Source organism: Pelodiscus sinensis, chromosome 28 (assembly GCF_052426305.1).
Source record: "Pelodiscus sinensis isolate ZL-2025 chromosome 28, ASM5242630v1, whole genome shotgun sequence".
NCBI classification, from domain to species: Eukaryota; Metazoa; Chordata; order Testudines; family Trionychidae; genus Pelodiscus; species Pelodiscus sinensis.
Genome location: NC_143079.1, coordinates 14,329,148 through 14,343,002, shown reverse-complemented (window position 1 = coordinate 14,343,002; position 13,855 = coordinate 14,329,148). Strand labels below are relative to the sequence as shown.

Here is a 13,855-nt window from a genome sequence, read left to right as displayed (position 1 = left end):
TAGCAAAGCACTCACGGCCAACAGCATGTGTTTCTACTGGTGGTGCACATGCACACATGCCCTGGGGCATATAATAAAATTTATTCTGCACATTTGGGTGCGAAAAAATTGGAACATTGGCAGGGGTGTGAAGAGGTGTGATCCCTGACTCAGAGCAGTGCCAGCAAATGTAGATGCCGCTATGCCAACAAAACTCCTTGGTCCACCCATGCAAGGTAATTTTACGGTGCCAGTCCAGAACACAGCTTTGCTGACATAAGCAATGTCCACGCAGGAGCACTCTGCCCATGTAGCATACCAGTATTCGTAACCAGGAAAGTGCGCCTCATGTCGACATGACTAGAGCTCTGCACAGATACAAAATTGTGTATTCAGATCTGCATCTGGACCTGCAAAAATGGGCCACAGATACCTGCGTCCGTGCGTGCAGATACCGGCAGCTATCAACCGCATCTCCGTGGGTTGGCAGGGCTCTAGACATGACCTCTGACTCAGGGCCGGTCTACATGACCCAGAGTAGAGCTCCCTAGTGGAGGTGCAGTGTATTCCAATCAAAGGGCTCTTGCCGTTAGAGCAGCGGTTTTCAACCGTTTTCTCGTGACCCAGTGGAAGAAAATTGTTGATGCTGCAACCCAGCATCATTTGACTAGCGCGTGGGCTCCAGGCGGGGGATAAGAGCTTTGGAATGGAGAAGGAGGGCCCGGTTTTGGGGGCCTCAGGGCTGGGGCAGGAGGGACTTATCTTGAGCAACTCCTGGTCAGCAGTGCAGCGGGGGGGCTAAGGCAGCTTCCTGCCTCTCCTGGCACCGCAGACCCTGCTGCGCCCCAGAAGCAGCCAGCAGCAAGTTCCCAGCTGATAGGTTCCCTAGGGAGGGGGTGGAATCTCCATCCCTACAGATTTTAAGGCCTGGCTTGACCAAGCCCTGGCTGGGATGATTGAGTTGGGGTCAGCCCTGCTTTGGGGAAGAGGCTGGACGGGATGACTCCTGAGGCCTCTTCCAGCCCTAATGGGCGTGCAGAGCTAATGTTTGGAGCAGGGGCAGTGTGCAGAGCCTTGTGCGTTGTCCACACCCAGGAGCTGGGCCTGCTGCCGGGCACTTCTGGGGCGCAGCGCAGTCTGTGGTGCCAGGACAGGCAGGGAGCTGCCTTAGCACCCTCACTGGTCACCCCATGCCCGACATTCCACCACCCAGCACTGGGTCGCACCCCATCGTGTGAAAACCGTTGCGTTAGTTCTACTGGGCGTTGTGTGAGCGTGGCTGTGGCTGTCGGGGGGGGGGGTGTTTTCACACCCCTAACCACACTCCTAAGCTGGCAAAACTTGGTAGTGCTCAGTAAACTGATGGGCGGGGAACATGAGACGCAGTAAGACCATGTCTGTCTGCTAGGCTCTGCGGCTGTTCAGAAAACCACGCAGGAAGCAGGACAGAGCGCCTGCCACACCTCCAGCCGCCAAAGCACAAGGCCCGGGCACAAGAGCTAGAGGAGGGTCCTTTGAACGTCAGAGGCGCAGAGCCTATAGTGGACCCACACTGGAGCAATTCTAACTCCATCCCCGTGGGGGAAGTGATGTAAATAGCTGCTAGCCGGTGCACCACGCTGATGGAGGGCTGGAATGGGTTTCCAATAGCTGGGGGGGTCAGTTACCAATGTGGATTAGGATCCGATTGTCCTGGAACAATTTTACACTCATGATAGAGTCAGGTTCAGCTAAGGCGGCGTCAGGCTTTATTCCAAAAACACTGCCCCTGGCAACTAAGGATCCAGGCAGCCACTGTGTGGAGCAGACGCCCCCGGCACCTTGCTGAGTTCTTACACGGCTGGTGTGGGCAGCCTCTGGAAGGAAAGCTGTTGGAATTTGATTACAAGTCCTACCCAGGTTAGCGTTTCCGGGCCTTGGCTGAGTGGCCCCAACGTCCTTCCAGCTCGTGTGAGATTCTAGTCTCCATCTCGCAAGATTTTCCCGTCTGAATGATAAAAATTCCAGGAGATAAGCTCCTGCTGTGAGATTTTTCTGGTTCACCCCCACAAGTAACAATTTCCCGGATTGGGGGCCTGATCTGAACCAAACACTAGAGATGGGTTTAGATACAGGGTCTGTCTGTGAGGGAGCAGACACAGTGTCCAGTCACATTACCCTCTGAGGGTGGGTACATGTTTAGAGGGAATGCAATGAGATTCCTCTGTCACATAAGGTTTTTCCATACTCTTCCCAGGTTTCATACAAACCTGTCCAGATCTTCCTGACTCGGATGCAGCCTGTGATAACCATCGCCTCGCTCTTTGTTTTTAGCCCACTCGCTTGGACCGAGGTTGGCTCGTGTTCCCGTTTGGGAAGAATCCGTGGTGGATCTACCTGGCCAGTGCGCTTCCCGCTCTCCTGGTCACCATCTTGATCTTCATGGACCAGCAAATCACAGCCGTCATCGTCAACAGGAAGGAGCACAAACTGAGGGTAGGGCTTTTACCCGTGTCGAACTGGTGGGAACCTACTCAGCCAATCGCAGAGCAGAGCAGAACCTACTCAGCCAATCACAGAGCAGAGCAGAACCTACTCAGCCAATCGCAGAGCAGAGCAGAAACTACTCAGCCAATCGCAGAGCAGAGCAGAACCTACTCAGCCAATCACAGAGCAGGGCCATATCCTACCCCGTTGTACTCACGTGCTTCAGCAGGAGTAACGTGGCATGCGTCAGGGTAGAATCTAGTGCTCTGTGGACATTGGAATGAATTCTTACCCATCCATTTGTCCACATGGGGGGCATCTTCCTCCCCAGACAGGAATCCAGCCCTGGGCTACTCAAATTTAAGCTCTAGACCCATCTAGAGTACACCTCCCCACCTTCAGGGCATCCCCTCTGCTGCCTTACTAATGCAGGAGCCAGCTCCATCTCTGAGGCAACTCGTGTGGCCCATCCCTCCCCCCAGGCTGGGATTTGAGGGGTTCACAAGTCCAGCGCTGCTCTTCTTATTCAGCAAAGGCAGGGCACTCACTAAGACTACAACACAATCCCAGCATGTCCCGCCCCATATGGCCGTTGAAACTACAGCTGTATTGTTTGCCTTGTGGATCTTAAGGCCGGGAATAAGTTGGAAAAACTCAGCCCTTTAATTTTCAAGATAATACTGTCTGGGGGTGGAGAGGATCAACTTTCCTGCTTCAGGGCACAAGCCAAACTCCAACGGTGGATGAGGGAACCAGCTGCAGCTTATTCCATGCGTGTCCGCTCCAGGCTGTCCCTTACCTTCCGTTGCAGTAGCGGATACTGCCTGTGGGATGCTGGACAATGTGGTCTGAACCGGTCTGGCAGTTGCATGTCAGCTCTTTGGGGCAGGGTCTGTCTTTTTGTTTTGTTTGTACCGTGCCCGGCATAGTGGGGTCCATGACTGAGGTTCCAAGGAGCTACAGGAATGCAAATAAATACATCCGAGGTTCTGCTCAATCTGGCTGGGTTTTCAGGTGCAAACCCCGTAAATCGCTTTGGGGAGGTGGGGAAATTGGAGCCCTTCTGAAACGGCAAGAGAGAGAAGCTCAATGTCTGTAGTTGTTTAGAAGCTTCAGGGGGTAGCCAAGTTAGTCTGGACAGGATAAACTTCAAAACAACAAATTGTCTCGTAGCACTTTATAGACTAAGAAAACATGGAGATGGGATGATGGCTGTGCCCATGAAAGCGCATACAGGGGTAGCCCGTGAGCCTAGGCAAACTAGGCAGTTGCCTAGGGCGCCGCCAGCCCAGTCGCCCAATGATGACGTCATGGCCATTGACGGCCGTGCAGCCGGGGGCGCCGATCGCGCCTTCCGCCTGGGGCGCCAGCTGCTGCAGCCGGTCTCAGGCCGCTCCTGAGCGCATGACACTACCTAGATGTTTTGTTAGTCTATTAAGTGCTACCAGACCATTTGTAGTTCTTAAGACAGGGATTTTCAAAGGCACTGAAGGGAGTTTGGCCTCTGATGTCCCATGAAACTCAATGGGAGTTGGAGGCCAAGCTCTCTTGTTCTCCTCTTGAAAATCCCAGCTTAGGCGGGGGGGTGAAACATTTCCCACCCTGGAGCAGAGAGGGTGGGGTCAGGCCCCCCCCTTGCCTGACCAGAACCCTGCTGGCTGCTCCATTGCAGAAAGCAGCGGGCTATCACCTGGACTTGTTCTGGGTGGGGATCCTGATGGCCGTGTGCTCGTTCATGGGGCTGCCGTGGTACGTGGCTGCCACCGTCATTTCCATCGCGCACATCGACAGCTTGAAGATGGAGACGGAGACCAGTGCGCCGGGGGAGCAGCCGCAGTTCCTGGGCGTGAGGTGAGGGCTCTTGCGATGCCGTGCCGCTGTCCATCCCCGTCCGGCAGGCAGCTGCTTGGATTTGAGGAGTGGAGGCCCAGGGTGCGGGGCGAGAAGCCTGCAATCCCTGCGGTGCTTCTAGCTCCAGAAATGGAGCCACATTTCCCACACAGCTGTCAGGGGATGTTCCACAGGAGAGCTGAGCGTTGCAACCACCTGTTGCAGGGCAGTACGTGCAGGGGGCCTGCAAAGCGAATCCAACCAGGGTCTCTGGGTGCAATGGGCCGGGTGCAGATATAAACCCTTCTCCTCCCCATTGTCCCCAAACCTCCTGGCAGTAGGGGCTGATCTAAGTAACAGACCAGACTCTCCCCCGCCCTTCGAGGGGAGCCCGCAGGGCCCAGGGGATTACCTGGGGGGGGGCTGGCATGGGATGGCAGCAGGGGTCCCCCCACTCACCGCAGCAGCGGGAGCCCGGGAAACAGAGCGATGCAAGCGGCAGCCTTCACTCCTGCCCTCTACTGGTCGCGCCACTTCACCAGGGTGGCGGGGAGCAGGGCACCCCTGGCCCTGCCTGCTCCACTCCCAAGCGGTGCCGGGCTCGGGAGGCAGAGCACAGTGGGTGAGGCCAGCACCTTCCACAGTGAGTGCGGGGGGCAGCGACTCCTGCTGCTGCCCTTCACTAAGCCCCTGGCCACTCCCCAGGTTGCGTCTCTCGGGAGGGAGCTATGGGGAAGAGATACAAGGGGGCAGGAAGAAGTAGAGCAGAGCTGGTGAGAGGCGGGGCAGGACGGGGGCCCCCTAAGGATGGCCCAGGTCCATGCCAGTGGGGTCGAGAGAGTCTCCAGACTTGCTGAATCCCCCCACGCGGCGGTTTTTAAAGTTCCACTCGGCCCTCGAAGGCTCCGGGGGGTTATTTCTCACCGAGAAATGAATCAGAGGGGGAGCCGAGTTCGTCTGCAACAGGGAAAACTTCAAAAACAACAACTAGTCCAGTAGCCCCCTAAAGACTAACAAAACATGGAGCTGGGAGCATGAGCTTCCGTGGGCACAGCCCACTTCTTCAGAGAAAAGAATATAAGTAGGGGTGGGGGGGGCATTCAATAAAGAAATGGGTTGGCAAACAGACCAGGGCAGGAGGGGGCTACAGATCGCACCAGGCAGTCTGTGCAATAGAAAAGCAGAGAGGAATGTTGTAACGAAACCCTAACTAGAGGCTGGCCAGCTGGCTGGCCCCATCCACGTCCCTCTGCCTGGTCTCCTCTCTGTAGATATCTGGCACTGTTACAGAGAGGGGCCTTTCAGATCCAGCGGGAAGAGCTGAGAGAGCTCTGCTGGGAGGAGGGGGAGCTGGAGGGGCAGAGCTGTGCTCGCGGCAGGGCTGGAGGAGGGGGAGGAGATGCGCAGGGAAAGGCCTCGGGGTGTTGGGTTGTGTGTTTTGTATCTGATTTAATAAACTGTGCCCTGCAGCAAGGGCCTCCGTGAGGCTGGGTATGGGCTGGGGAGAGAGGCTGCAGCACCCCACAAGCCCCTTGGTTCTCAGTGTCCCGGCCATTCGAAGGCAAACGCAAGAAGCCGTCCCACCCTGGTGCCACATTTCACTCTCTCTTCGTTCTTTGCCAGGGAGCAGAGAGTGACCGGAATCATTGTCTTTGTCCTGACTGGGATATCTGTCTTCCTGGCGCCAGTCCTGAAGGTACAAATTCCTCTTTCTACTTCACACACGGTTCCTCTCTGCTCCGTTTGCTGAGGAAGGCCCCTGGGCGCTGTAGTTCGAAGGAGGACACGCAATTGGAGCTACACACGTTGCGTATCTTATTTCGATCTTATTTTGAAATTGCTTATTTAATCATTTGGTGCTTGTAAAAAACATAGCATCAAATTTCAAAATAACCCGCTCTTCCAAAACGTCCCTTACTCCACGTGGAATGAGGTTTACAGGTAGGGTTACCAAGTGGCTTCAAAAAAAATACCGGACACACTTGATCTCAGGTGGGGAGGGGACACGGGCCAGGAGGGGAGCCGGGCTGACCAGGAGGATGTGTGTGTGGGGGGAACCATCAGGCGGGAAGTAGGGCTGGTCGGGGGGGGAGGGTCGGGGGCAGCGGGGCTGGCCGGGGGAGACCAAGGGGGGGACTGGCCGGCGGGAAGCAGGTCTGGCCGGGAGGGAGTCGGGGGGAGCGGAGCTGGCTGTGGAAGATCAGGAGGAGGAGTGGGGGAGAACTGGCCAGCAGGAAGCAGGGCTGGTTGGGGGGAGCGGAGCTGGAAGGGGGAGATCAGGTCGGGGGGACTGGCTGATGGGAAGCGGGGGGAGAGAATCGGCCAGCGGGGACTGGGGCTGATCCGGGCACACAGTCCCGGCGAAGCACGAGCAAGTCCGGCCCTGGGGATTCCATCCTGCCCCAGCCCTGCCCCCCCCCCCCCCACCTCCGCTGCATAGTTGCATACTGCCTGTCTGGTAGACATGCTCATGCAGTGTGAGTGTGTCTACCAGCCAGGCAGTTTGCAACTAGGTACTGATACTCCTAATAATAATAAAACTCACCTAATTAGAAAATACCAGACATTTTATATGTCCGGTATTTTCTTAATTTTTTTCCCAGACAGAACCCTCAAATACCCGACTGTCTGGTTCAAAACTGGACACCTGGCAACCCTATTTACAGGGACATTGGAATAGTGAGTCTGAAGTAACAGGCTTGCTATTAAGATGTGGGATAGCTATGTCAGGGTGCTCCGGTATCCCGAAATAGCGTTGCAGTGTAGATGTAGCCTCAGTGTTCAGATATTTATACAGGACACCAAGCAGAATCCAGGCCGGTGAGGAAACAGTGGCCCAGTTGGATATTGTTGGGTTACAGTGGAAAGCTCTGATTATTTTGCTTTCTGGGTAACTGCCAGAGAAGGCAGCGTATTACCGCACGCACTTGACCTCAGCCTGGCTCCCGTTCCATTTTGACCCTTTCTTGAAAGGGACGAACGTGGCCTCTTTTCTTGTGAAGTCACTGAGGACTCTCCTAGGCTGCTCTGAAGTCCACCAATTCTGTGTGCTTGTTTTCCCTCTGCTTGCAGTACATCCCTATGCCGGTGCTGTACGGGGTCTTTCTCTACATGGGAGTTGCCTCTTTGAACGGCATTCAGGTAAGACCTTATCCTGCTCCTGATCTTGTTCCCATCATGTGCTGCTACCTTCTTCCCAGTCACCATCTTCATTCTGTTTATTCCCCTTTGACAAAACGGAATCATCGGTACGAATAGGCTGGCTGCCGAGGAAGGAATAGACCCAGCTGTCATCCCATGTATTGCAAAGGGCAGAATGGGGTCCTTCCAGTTGCTGGAGAGAGAGTTCTGTAGGCTCTGTGCACTGAGAGGAAAGGGGATACACTTCTTGGCTATGTCTACACTGCTGGCTTTTGCTGGCAGAGAGTATGCAAATGAAGCACTGATTAGCATTTTGTCACACTTCATTTGCATAATCTATTTGATCCACTTTTGTGCAAAAACAAGCAATGTGGATGTTCCCTTTTTGGGCAAAAACCCTGGGGGAGGCAGAAGGATCTTGCACAAAAAGGGGGTTTTTGCACAAAACGGAAATGTCCACACTGCTTGTTTTTGCGCAAAAACCCCTTGCACAAAAGTGGCTCGGATTGATTATGCAAATGAAGCACGACAAAATGCTAATCAGTGCTTCATTTGCATACGGTCTGTCGACAAAAGCTGGCAGTGTAGACAAAGCCCTTTGGACCTCTGCCTGTCTTAGGGTTTGGCACCGTGGCCCAATAGCCTAGTCAGGGTCGTCCTTAGGACGTGTTGAACCCTGCACAGTACTGTTAAACCCGTGCCCCTATCCCCAATGGCCGCCGGAGGAGAGGGGGGATGACGTTTTAGAGTCGTGTTTTTATTATCTTCAGCAACGCACTGTTCTTTAAAGCAAATTTTTAATTGAGATTCTGTCGACGAACACAGCAAATTCCAAAACGGACAGCATGTACCTGGGGTTGGCGAATGCCGGTGCCGTGGCTTCGTTGCCACTGGAGGGGCTCTTCTGCAGGTTCAGTGTTCTGTTAATTGCTCTGCCAGGCCTTGTCACGTTCAAGTTCTAGGTGAACTAGCTCCTGTCCGGAGGAAGTGAAGCCACAGAGCAGAAATAGGAAGAGGTAGGTGGGTAGAGATTAAGACCCAGCGGTGCCCCAAATTTTCAGGTACCCTACGCAGCTACATATTCTGGTAGAGGGAAGGACGGCCCTGCGCATAGTATCCATGTCAGGGAGATGGGTCAGACAAGAGTGACTCTCAGGGCCTCTCTGGATCTTTGTCCTTTCTGAGTTGTAGAAAGTGCTCTAACGGGAGAGGGCTGGGGCTGAGGTGATGAATGTCATTCTGCTTATGCTGGAAAAGCAGTTTCTCAAATCCCTCTTCCCATCAGCCACCTGATCCACCCCTCCCCATCAGCTGCAGACGCACGTCAGGAAATTGACATGGCACCTGGAGCCTGAGCAAAGGCCCTAGGAGCTGCAGGGCGATTGAGTTGACCAGACATGTGGTGTATTGCCTGACGGGTGCAGGGCTGTTCCTGGAAAGGAGAGGCTGAAATGGAATCAGCCCATATTTGAAATGACTAACATGGTTGAGCTTGGGAAGAGCCTTTGGCTCAGTATCAAGAACTGGCCATGCGCCCGCCAGTCGGAGAACATTCTGGGCTGTGTACCACGGAGGCAGCAAAACCCTCCATGGGAATCTCCCCCACTGTGGTCTCTGGCCACGACCCACCTGGGTTTCCCTCCAGGCTCAGTAATCCAGTTCTCATTAATGCCTCCAGCCAAAACTTGGTGTCAGAACACAAATGTGCCAGTTCTTGTGGGGCTGATTCCATGGTGGGGAAGGGAGTGAGGAAGTCGGAGGGGAGCTGCTCTCCGGATGCAGGATGCACAGCGATTTCTTCAATGGGAGCTAGGATTTCTGACGTTTTAACCCGACGGATAATTACCGTTTGTACACCGGGGGACTGAGTGACCCCGGCTGCGGTGCCACTGACTGTAGCGGTGTTACCAGAAAGGGATTTGGCCTGCTGAGTTTTAATCACTTTTTATGTTTTGTTGTTTGTTTGTTTGAAATGAAGGTTAAAGCTACATTTAAGCTGGAGTCAGGCTCCGAGTTAATATGGTCTGATGAACTTCAGAAACTATTTTAAGACGGATGGAGTAGCTTTAGCTCCCAGGATCCTAAATCCACACGGAAGGATTTGTTTATGGAAAGCACAGCACAGAGCAAACAAGGAAAGATCATTTGCCTGGCTAATGCGTTGTATGATTAGGACATAGGATTTCCAGAGCAGGCTCAGCTCCTGTGACCAGTACCTTCCTCCAGCCCCCTCCCTCAGCCAATAATTCACTTGGCTGGGCATGCAGTCATACGTTTGGCAGGGCAGTAAACAGGGCTGGGATTCCTTCCTGACCTCTAGCATCACACAGAATGTGCCCTGAAACATTAGGTCTAATGAGCCAGGCTTAACATGCGTAGCCATAGACTGGATGGGTTGGGGGGCTTTCTCTTCTACCCGTTGAGAGCAGAATGTGTGAAAGACAAAGAGCTGAACTAGTTCAGAAGGCATCACCGTGGGGTAGCTCTGTGACCCATGCAGGGCAGGAGGTCAGACAAGCTGTTCATTGTGGTCCCCTCTGGCCTCGGAAGCTGTGGGTCTGTGTAACAGCCCCTGGGTCCAGATCTGAAGCCAAATCCCCCGGTGGGAAATTTGCCCCATTTGGCCCACTTTGCCCATTTGATCCCTGCAGCTCTCTCCTCTCCAGCCAGCACTGAGCACTTGACTTGGCTCATTTCAGAACCAAGCCCAGCTCCGCCCGCGGCAGGGCTGGAGCATAATGTGCTGCTGCTTTTTCCTGGCAGTTCTGGGACCGCTGCAAGCTCTTCCTGATGCCGTCCAAGCACCAGCCTGACTACGTCTTCCTTCGCCACGTGCCCCTGCGGCGGATCCACCTCTTCACCATGGTGCAGATCATCTGCCTCGCCATCCTCTGGATCCTGAAGTCAACTGTGGCGGCTATCATCTTCCCTGTGATGGTAGGGCCTCCTTACTCATGCTGGGGTGCCTTGGGACAGCTGGGGGAGGGGGGCAAGAGGGAGGAGCAGCTGGAGTCCTCATGCAGTCTCCTCTGCCCTGTATCTACTCGGGATAATGATCACTGATCTCCTTAGAACCATTGAATCCTAGGGTTGGAAGAGACCTCAGGAGTCATCGAGTCCAGCCCCCTGCCCAAAGTAGGACCAACCCCAACTCAATCATCCCAGCCAGGGCTTTGTAAAGCCGGGACTTAAAAACCTCTAGGGGTGGAGATTCCACCACCTCCCTAGGGAACCCATCCCAGTGCTTCCCACCCTCCTAGGGAAAGAGTTTTTCCTAATATCCAACTTAAACCTCCCCCACTGCTACTTGAGATGGTTGCTCCTGGTTCTGCCATCTGACACCACTGAGAACAGCCTCTCTCCATCCTCTTTGGAACCTCCCTTCAGGGAGTTGAAGGCTGCTCTCAAATCCCCCCTCGCTCTTCTCTTCTGCAACTAAGGGTATGACTACGCTGCAGAGTTTTTATGGAAAAATGGCTGTTTTTCCAAAAAAAACCTTCACTTACGTCCACACCTCTTTCGGGAAAAGGCGTGTGTGGCCGGGGAAGAGGGAGTTCTTTCGAAAGAAGAGGAAAGAAGAAAAAGCACAGGTGCCCCGGTGCCCACTCCGCCCATAGTAATCACAGCTTAAATGCGATTGTGTGTCCATTCAATGTGGATGCTCTCTTTCAAAAAAGCAGATCACTTTTTCAATGTATTTTTACTGTGTAGATGCTGTCTTTTGGAAGACTTTTTTTTGGAAGATCTCTTCTGGAAAAGCTTCTTCCGAAAGAAGCCTACAGTCTAGACATAGTCTAAATAAGCCCGAAATAGAAACATAAGCATTAAGGCAGCAGGTTTGTTTTCATGAGTGTCAAAAGCCGCCTCTCTGCTGGTCTTCCTGGCCTCTCCCTAACTTTCTGCCCTCTGCAGAGAACAGCTTAGCCTCCTAACTCAGCCAGGAGTTAGAACTCAAGAGCTTATCTTCCTGGAGCGTCACGCTGCCATGTCTGGGAGATGGCTTTGAGGTGCCAGCATGAGGTTGGACATGCCTTGGTGCGAGTCCCTTCGGCCTTTCTCATGCAGATACATTACGTTTCCTGTGGGGGGAGTGTTTCGTGTGAGAACTAAACAAACCCCGGTTCTCCCTGGGGTGCCCTTCCCCCCTGTTCCATTCCTGTAGCTCAATGCGGAGTCTGGCCCGTTTTGTTCAGTGGAATCCAGTCACGAACCTGGATCTACTCCGGACGCTTTCGCCACAGCTGTTCAATCTGTCTCCCTTTCCCCCTTAGATTTTAGCCTTGATCTTAGTGAGGAAAATGCTGGATTTCGTCTTTTCCCAACACGACCTGGCCTGGATTGATAACCTCATCCCTGAGCGGGAGAAAAAGAAGGAAGACGACAAGAAGAAGAAGAAGAAAGGCAACAAAGGGGAGGACAACAGCGAGGATGAGGTGTGTCCATGCTTGGGTGGAACAGCAAGGGGCTTACACTTCATTCCTGCTAAGGGTGCTCAGCTGTGCCCTCCTAGGGAGGGGAGGTTAACGTTAATGCCCAGATACTGCCCTGGGGATTCTTCCACTTGCACTGCAGTGCTGTGCTGAAAAGTGGCTTTGTTAAAACAATACCGTCAGGCTCCATGTTTATCATTGTGGCTCTGTGCCTCAGTTTCCCTGAGGCATGGAGGGAGTAGGCCAGCTTTGTAATGTGCTTTGAGACCTCCTGAGGAAAGGTGCTTGGTAAGAGGTCGGTCGTATTCTTATCGTCGCCTTGATTTCCAGAGTCAGCGTGCTCATCTGCTTGGGCTTTTTTTTTTTTTTCCAACCTGCCAACTCTGGCAAATGGGAAATGAGAGTCCCGCAGGGTTTTCTTGCCCATCTTCCAGGAATAAAGCTTCTGCAAGTTGCATTCTGCCCTCACTGACACCTGGACAGTCCTTCAAGGGAGTCACCCAAATGCAGCTCATTGCAATGTGGAAGACAAGTCTGTGGCTGATGCAGAAGGAGCAATACAATCCAGCTCCGTTCCTCAGCAGGGGGTTGGCTCCCGAGGGATAACAGGAGTCAAAATCAGTAAATACCTATTTCGAGTGGGATAAATTGAACAGGGTTGCTTCAAACACATAGAGGAGCAGATTGACTAAGGAGGTGCCATCTCTTACACAGTTGAGTCCCAGGGCTTTCCAAACGCTGTGGGCTACCAAAAAAAATCCTAGGTTTAGGGAATCCATTATCCCCACAGTGATCCAGCAACTGTTAGTGCTAATGACAGTCTTGCCCGTGTTTTAAGGGATGTGCGTAATAGACGCATGTAGCCATGCTAACAAAATGCCAGTCGTAGCCTTGAAATCCGCAGCAGAGTCACTGATAGAGAATGGAACTCCCTGCTGTGGATTCTTCTTCTGACCATATCTCTGAGATAACTGAGATTCCAGCAAAGGATTTTTAAGGCAAAATGCAACAGTGACTCACCCTACTTAGCATGATATAAATGGAAGAGAAGGGGGGAACGAAGATCTGATGGCTGGGAAAACCTGTCAGTGGACGACCAAGAGCAGAAAAGACTATTGGGAACGTAATATAAATGAACCTCTCCAATTATGCCATCCCATAAAAGGGAGAGTCACAAAAGGCCGTCGGCACCCAGTTTCCACTGGAGTTGGGCCCTGAGTCTGCTGTTTGTGGCTGCCCATCATCAAGTTTGGGAAGGGTGAAGGAGAGCGCCTAATGGGGCCCTGATTCAGGACAGCACTGAGGCACGTGCTGAAATCGTTTTGGCTTAAGTGCTGTCTTGAATAAGGGGCCTGGGCAGTTTTGGGATAAAGGATGATTCCAGATGTTTTGAGTGCTGCGTTCAGTTTTGGTCACCTCGTCCTCCAGATCTAGCAGCTAAAACGATTAGAAGGGACTTTGGTGAGAGGGAGACTCATGAGGTTAGGATAATGCACTCAACAAGCCACACACTGAAAGTGAGAAGGACTTGCTTTGTTAATTCAACCTGTGGAACTCACCTCTGCAAGGCCATGTTGAAGCAATTGTCTCAATAAGTCAAAGGAGGAGGCATTTATATGACTAAAAGTAGCAGTGACTGGTGTACTGCTAGCTGAGATAAAAGGGCCAGCAGGGCTTATGCTTTTGGGCATAAACTGATCACCAAACTCCTTGTGTGGGGTTTTCTTGTTTTGTTTTTTGTTTTCGTTTTTGTTAAGTCACCAGATGAAATTTTGTAGACGCGTCTGAGTGCTACAAATTCCAGGGTTTATTTCCCCATTGATACAGCGTCTCTCTTCACTGCCTACCTTAAACAGATGCACAGCGTTCATTGTTAGAGCTGCCGCGTTCTCTCTCCTCCAGAGCTGGCTGCATTTTCTGAAGGGTGACTTCTGTTCATAAGAGGATCTTATTTATTCAGATATCTCTGACCCAGAAATCTTGCTTATTCTAATCTTAAATTATGTCCC

The 13,855-nt window shown here is 52.8% G+C and overlaps 1 protein-coding gene across 2 annotated transcripts in view; it reads left to right on the top strand.

Moving 5' to 3' along the window:
* Window positions 1–13,855, top strand: part of SLC4A5 (solute carrier family 4 member 5) — a 134,639-nt gene that overhangs the window by 105,693 nt on the left and 15,091 nt on the right. For both annotated transcript variants that reach the window (XM_089773825.1, XM_089773824.1), the window contains 6 exons: window positions 2,293–2,454; window positions 4,118–4,296; window positions 5,899–5,971; window positions 7,348–7,416; window positions 10,180–10,353; window positions 11,688–11,849. In XM_089773825.1, coding sequence (XP_089629951.1) covers window positions 2,293–2,454; window positions 4,118–4,296; window positions 5,899–5,971; window positions 7,348–7,416; window positions 10,180–10,353; window positions 11,688–11,849 — 819 coding nt within the window. The remainder of the gene's footprint in view (window positions 1–2,292; window positions 2,455–4,117; window positions 4,297–5,898; window positions 5,972–7,347; window positions 7,417–10,179; window positions 10,354–11,687; window positions 11,850–13,855) is intronic.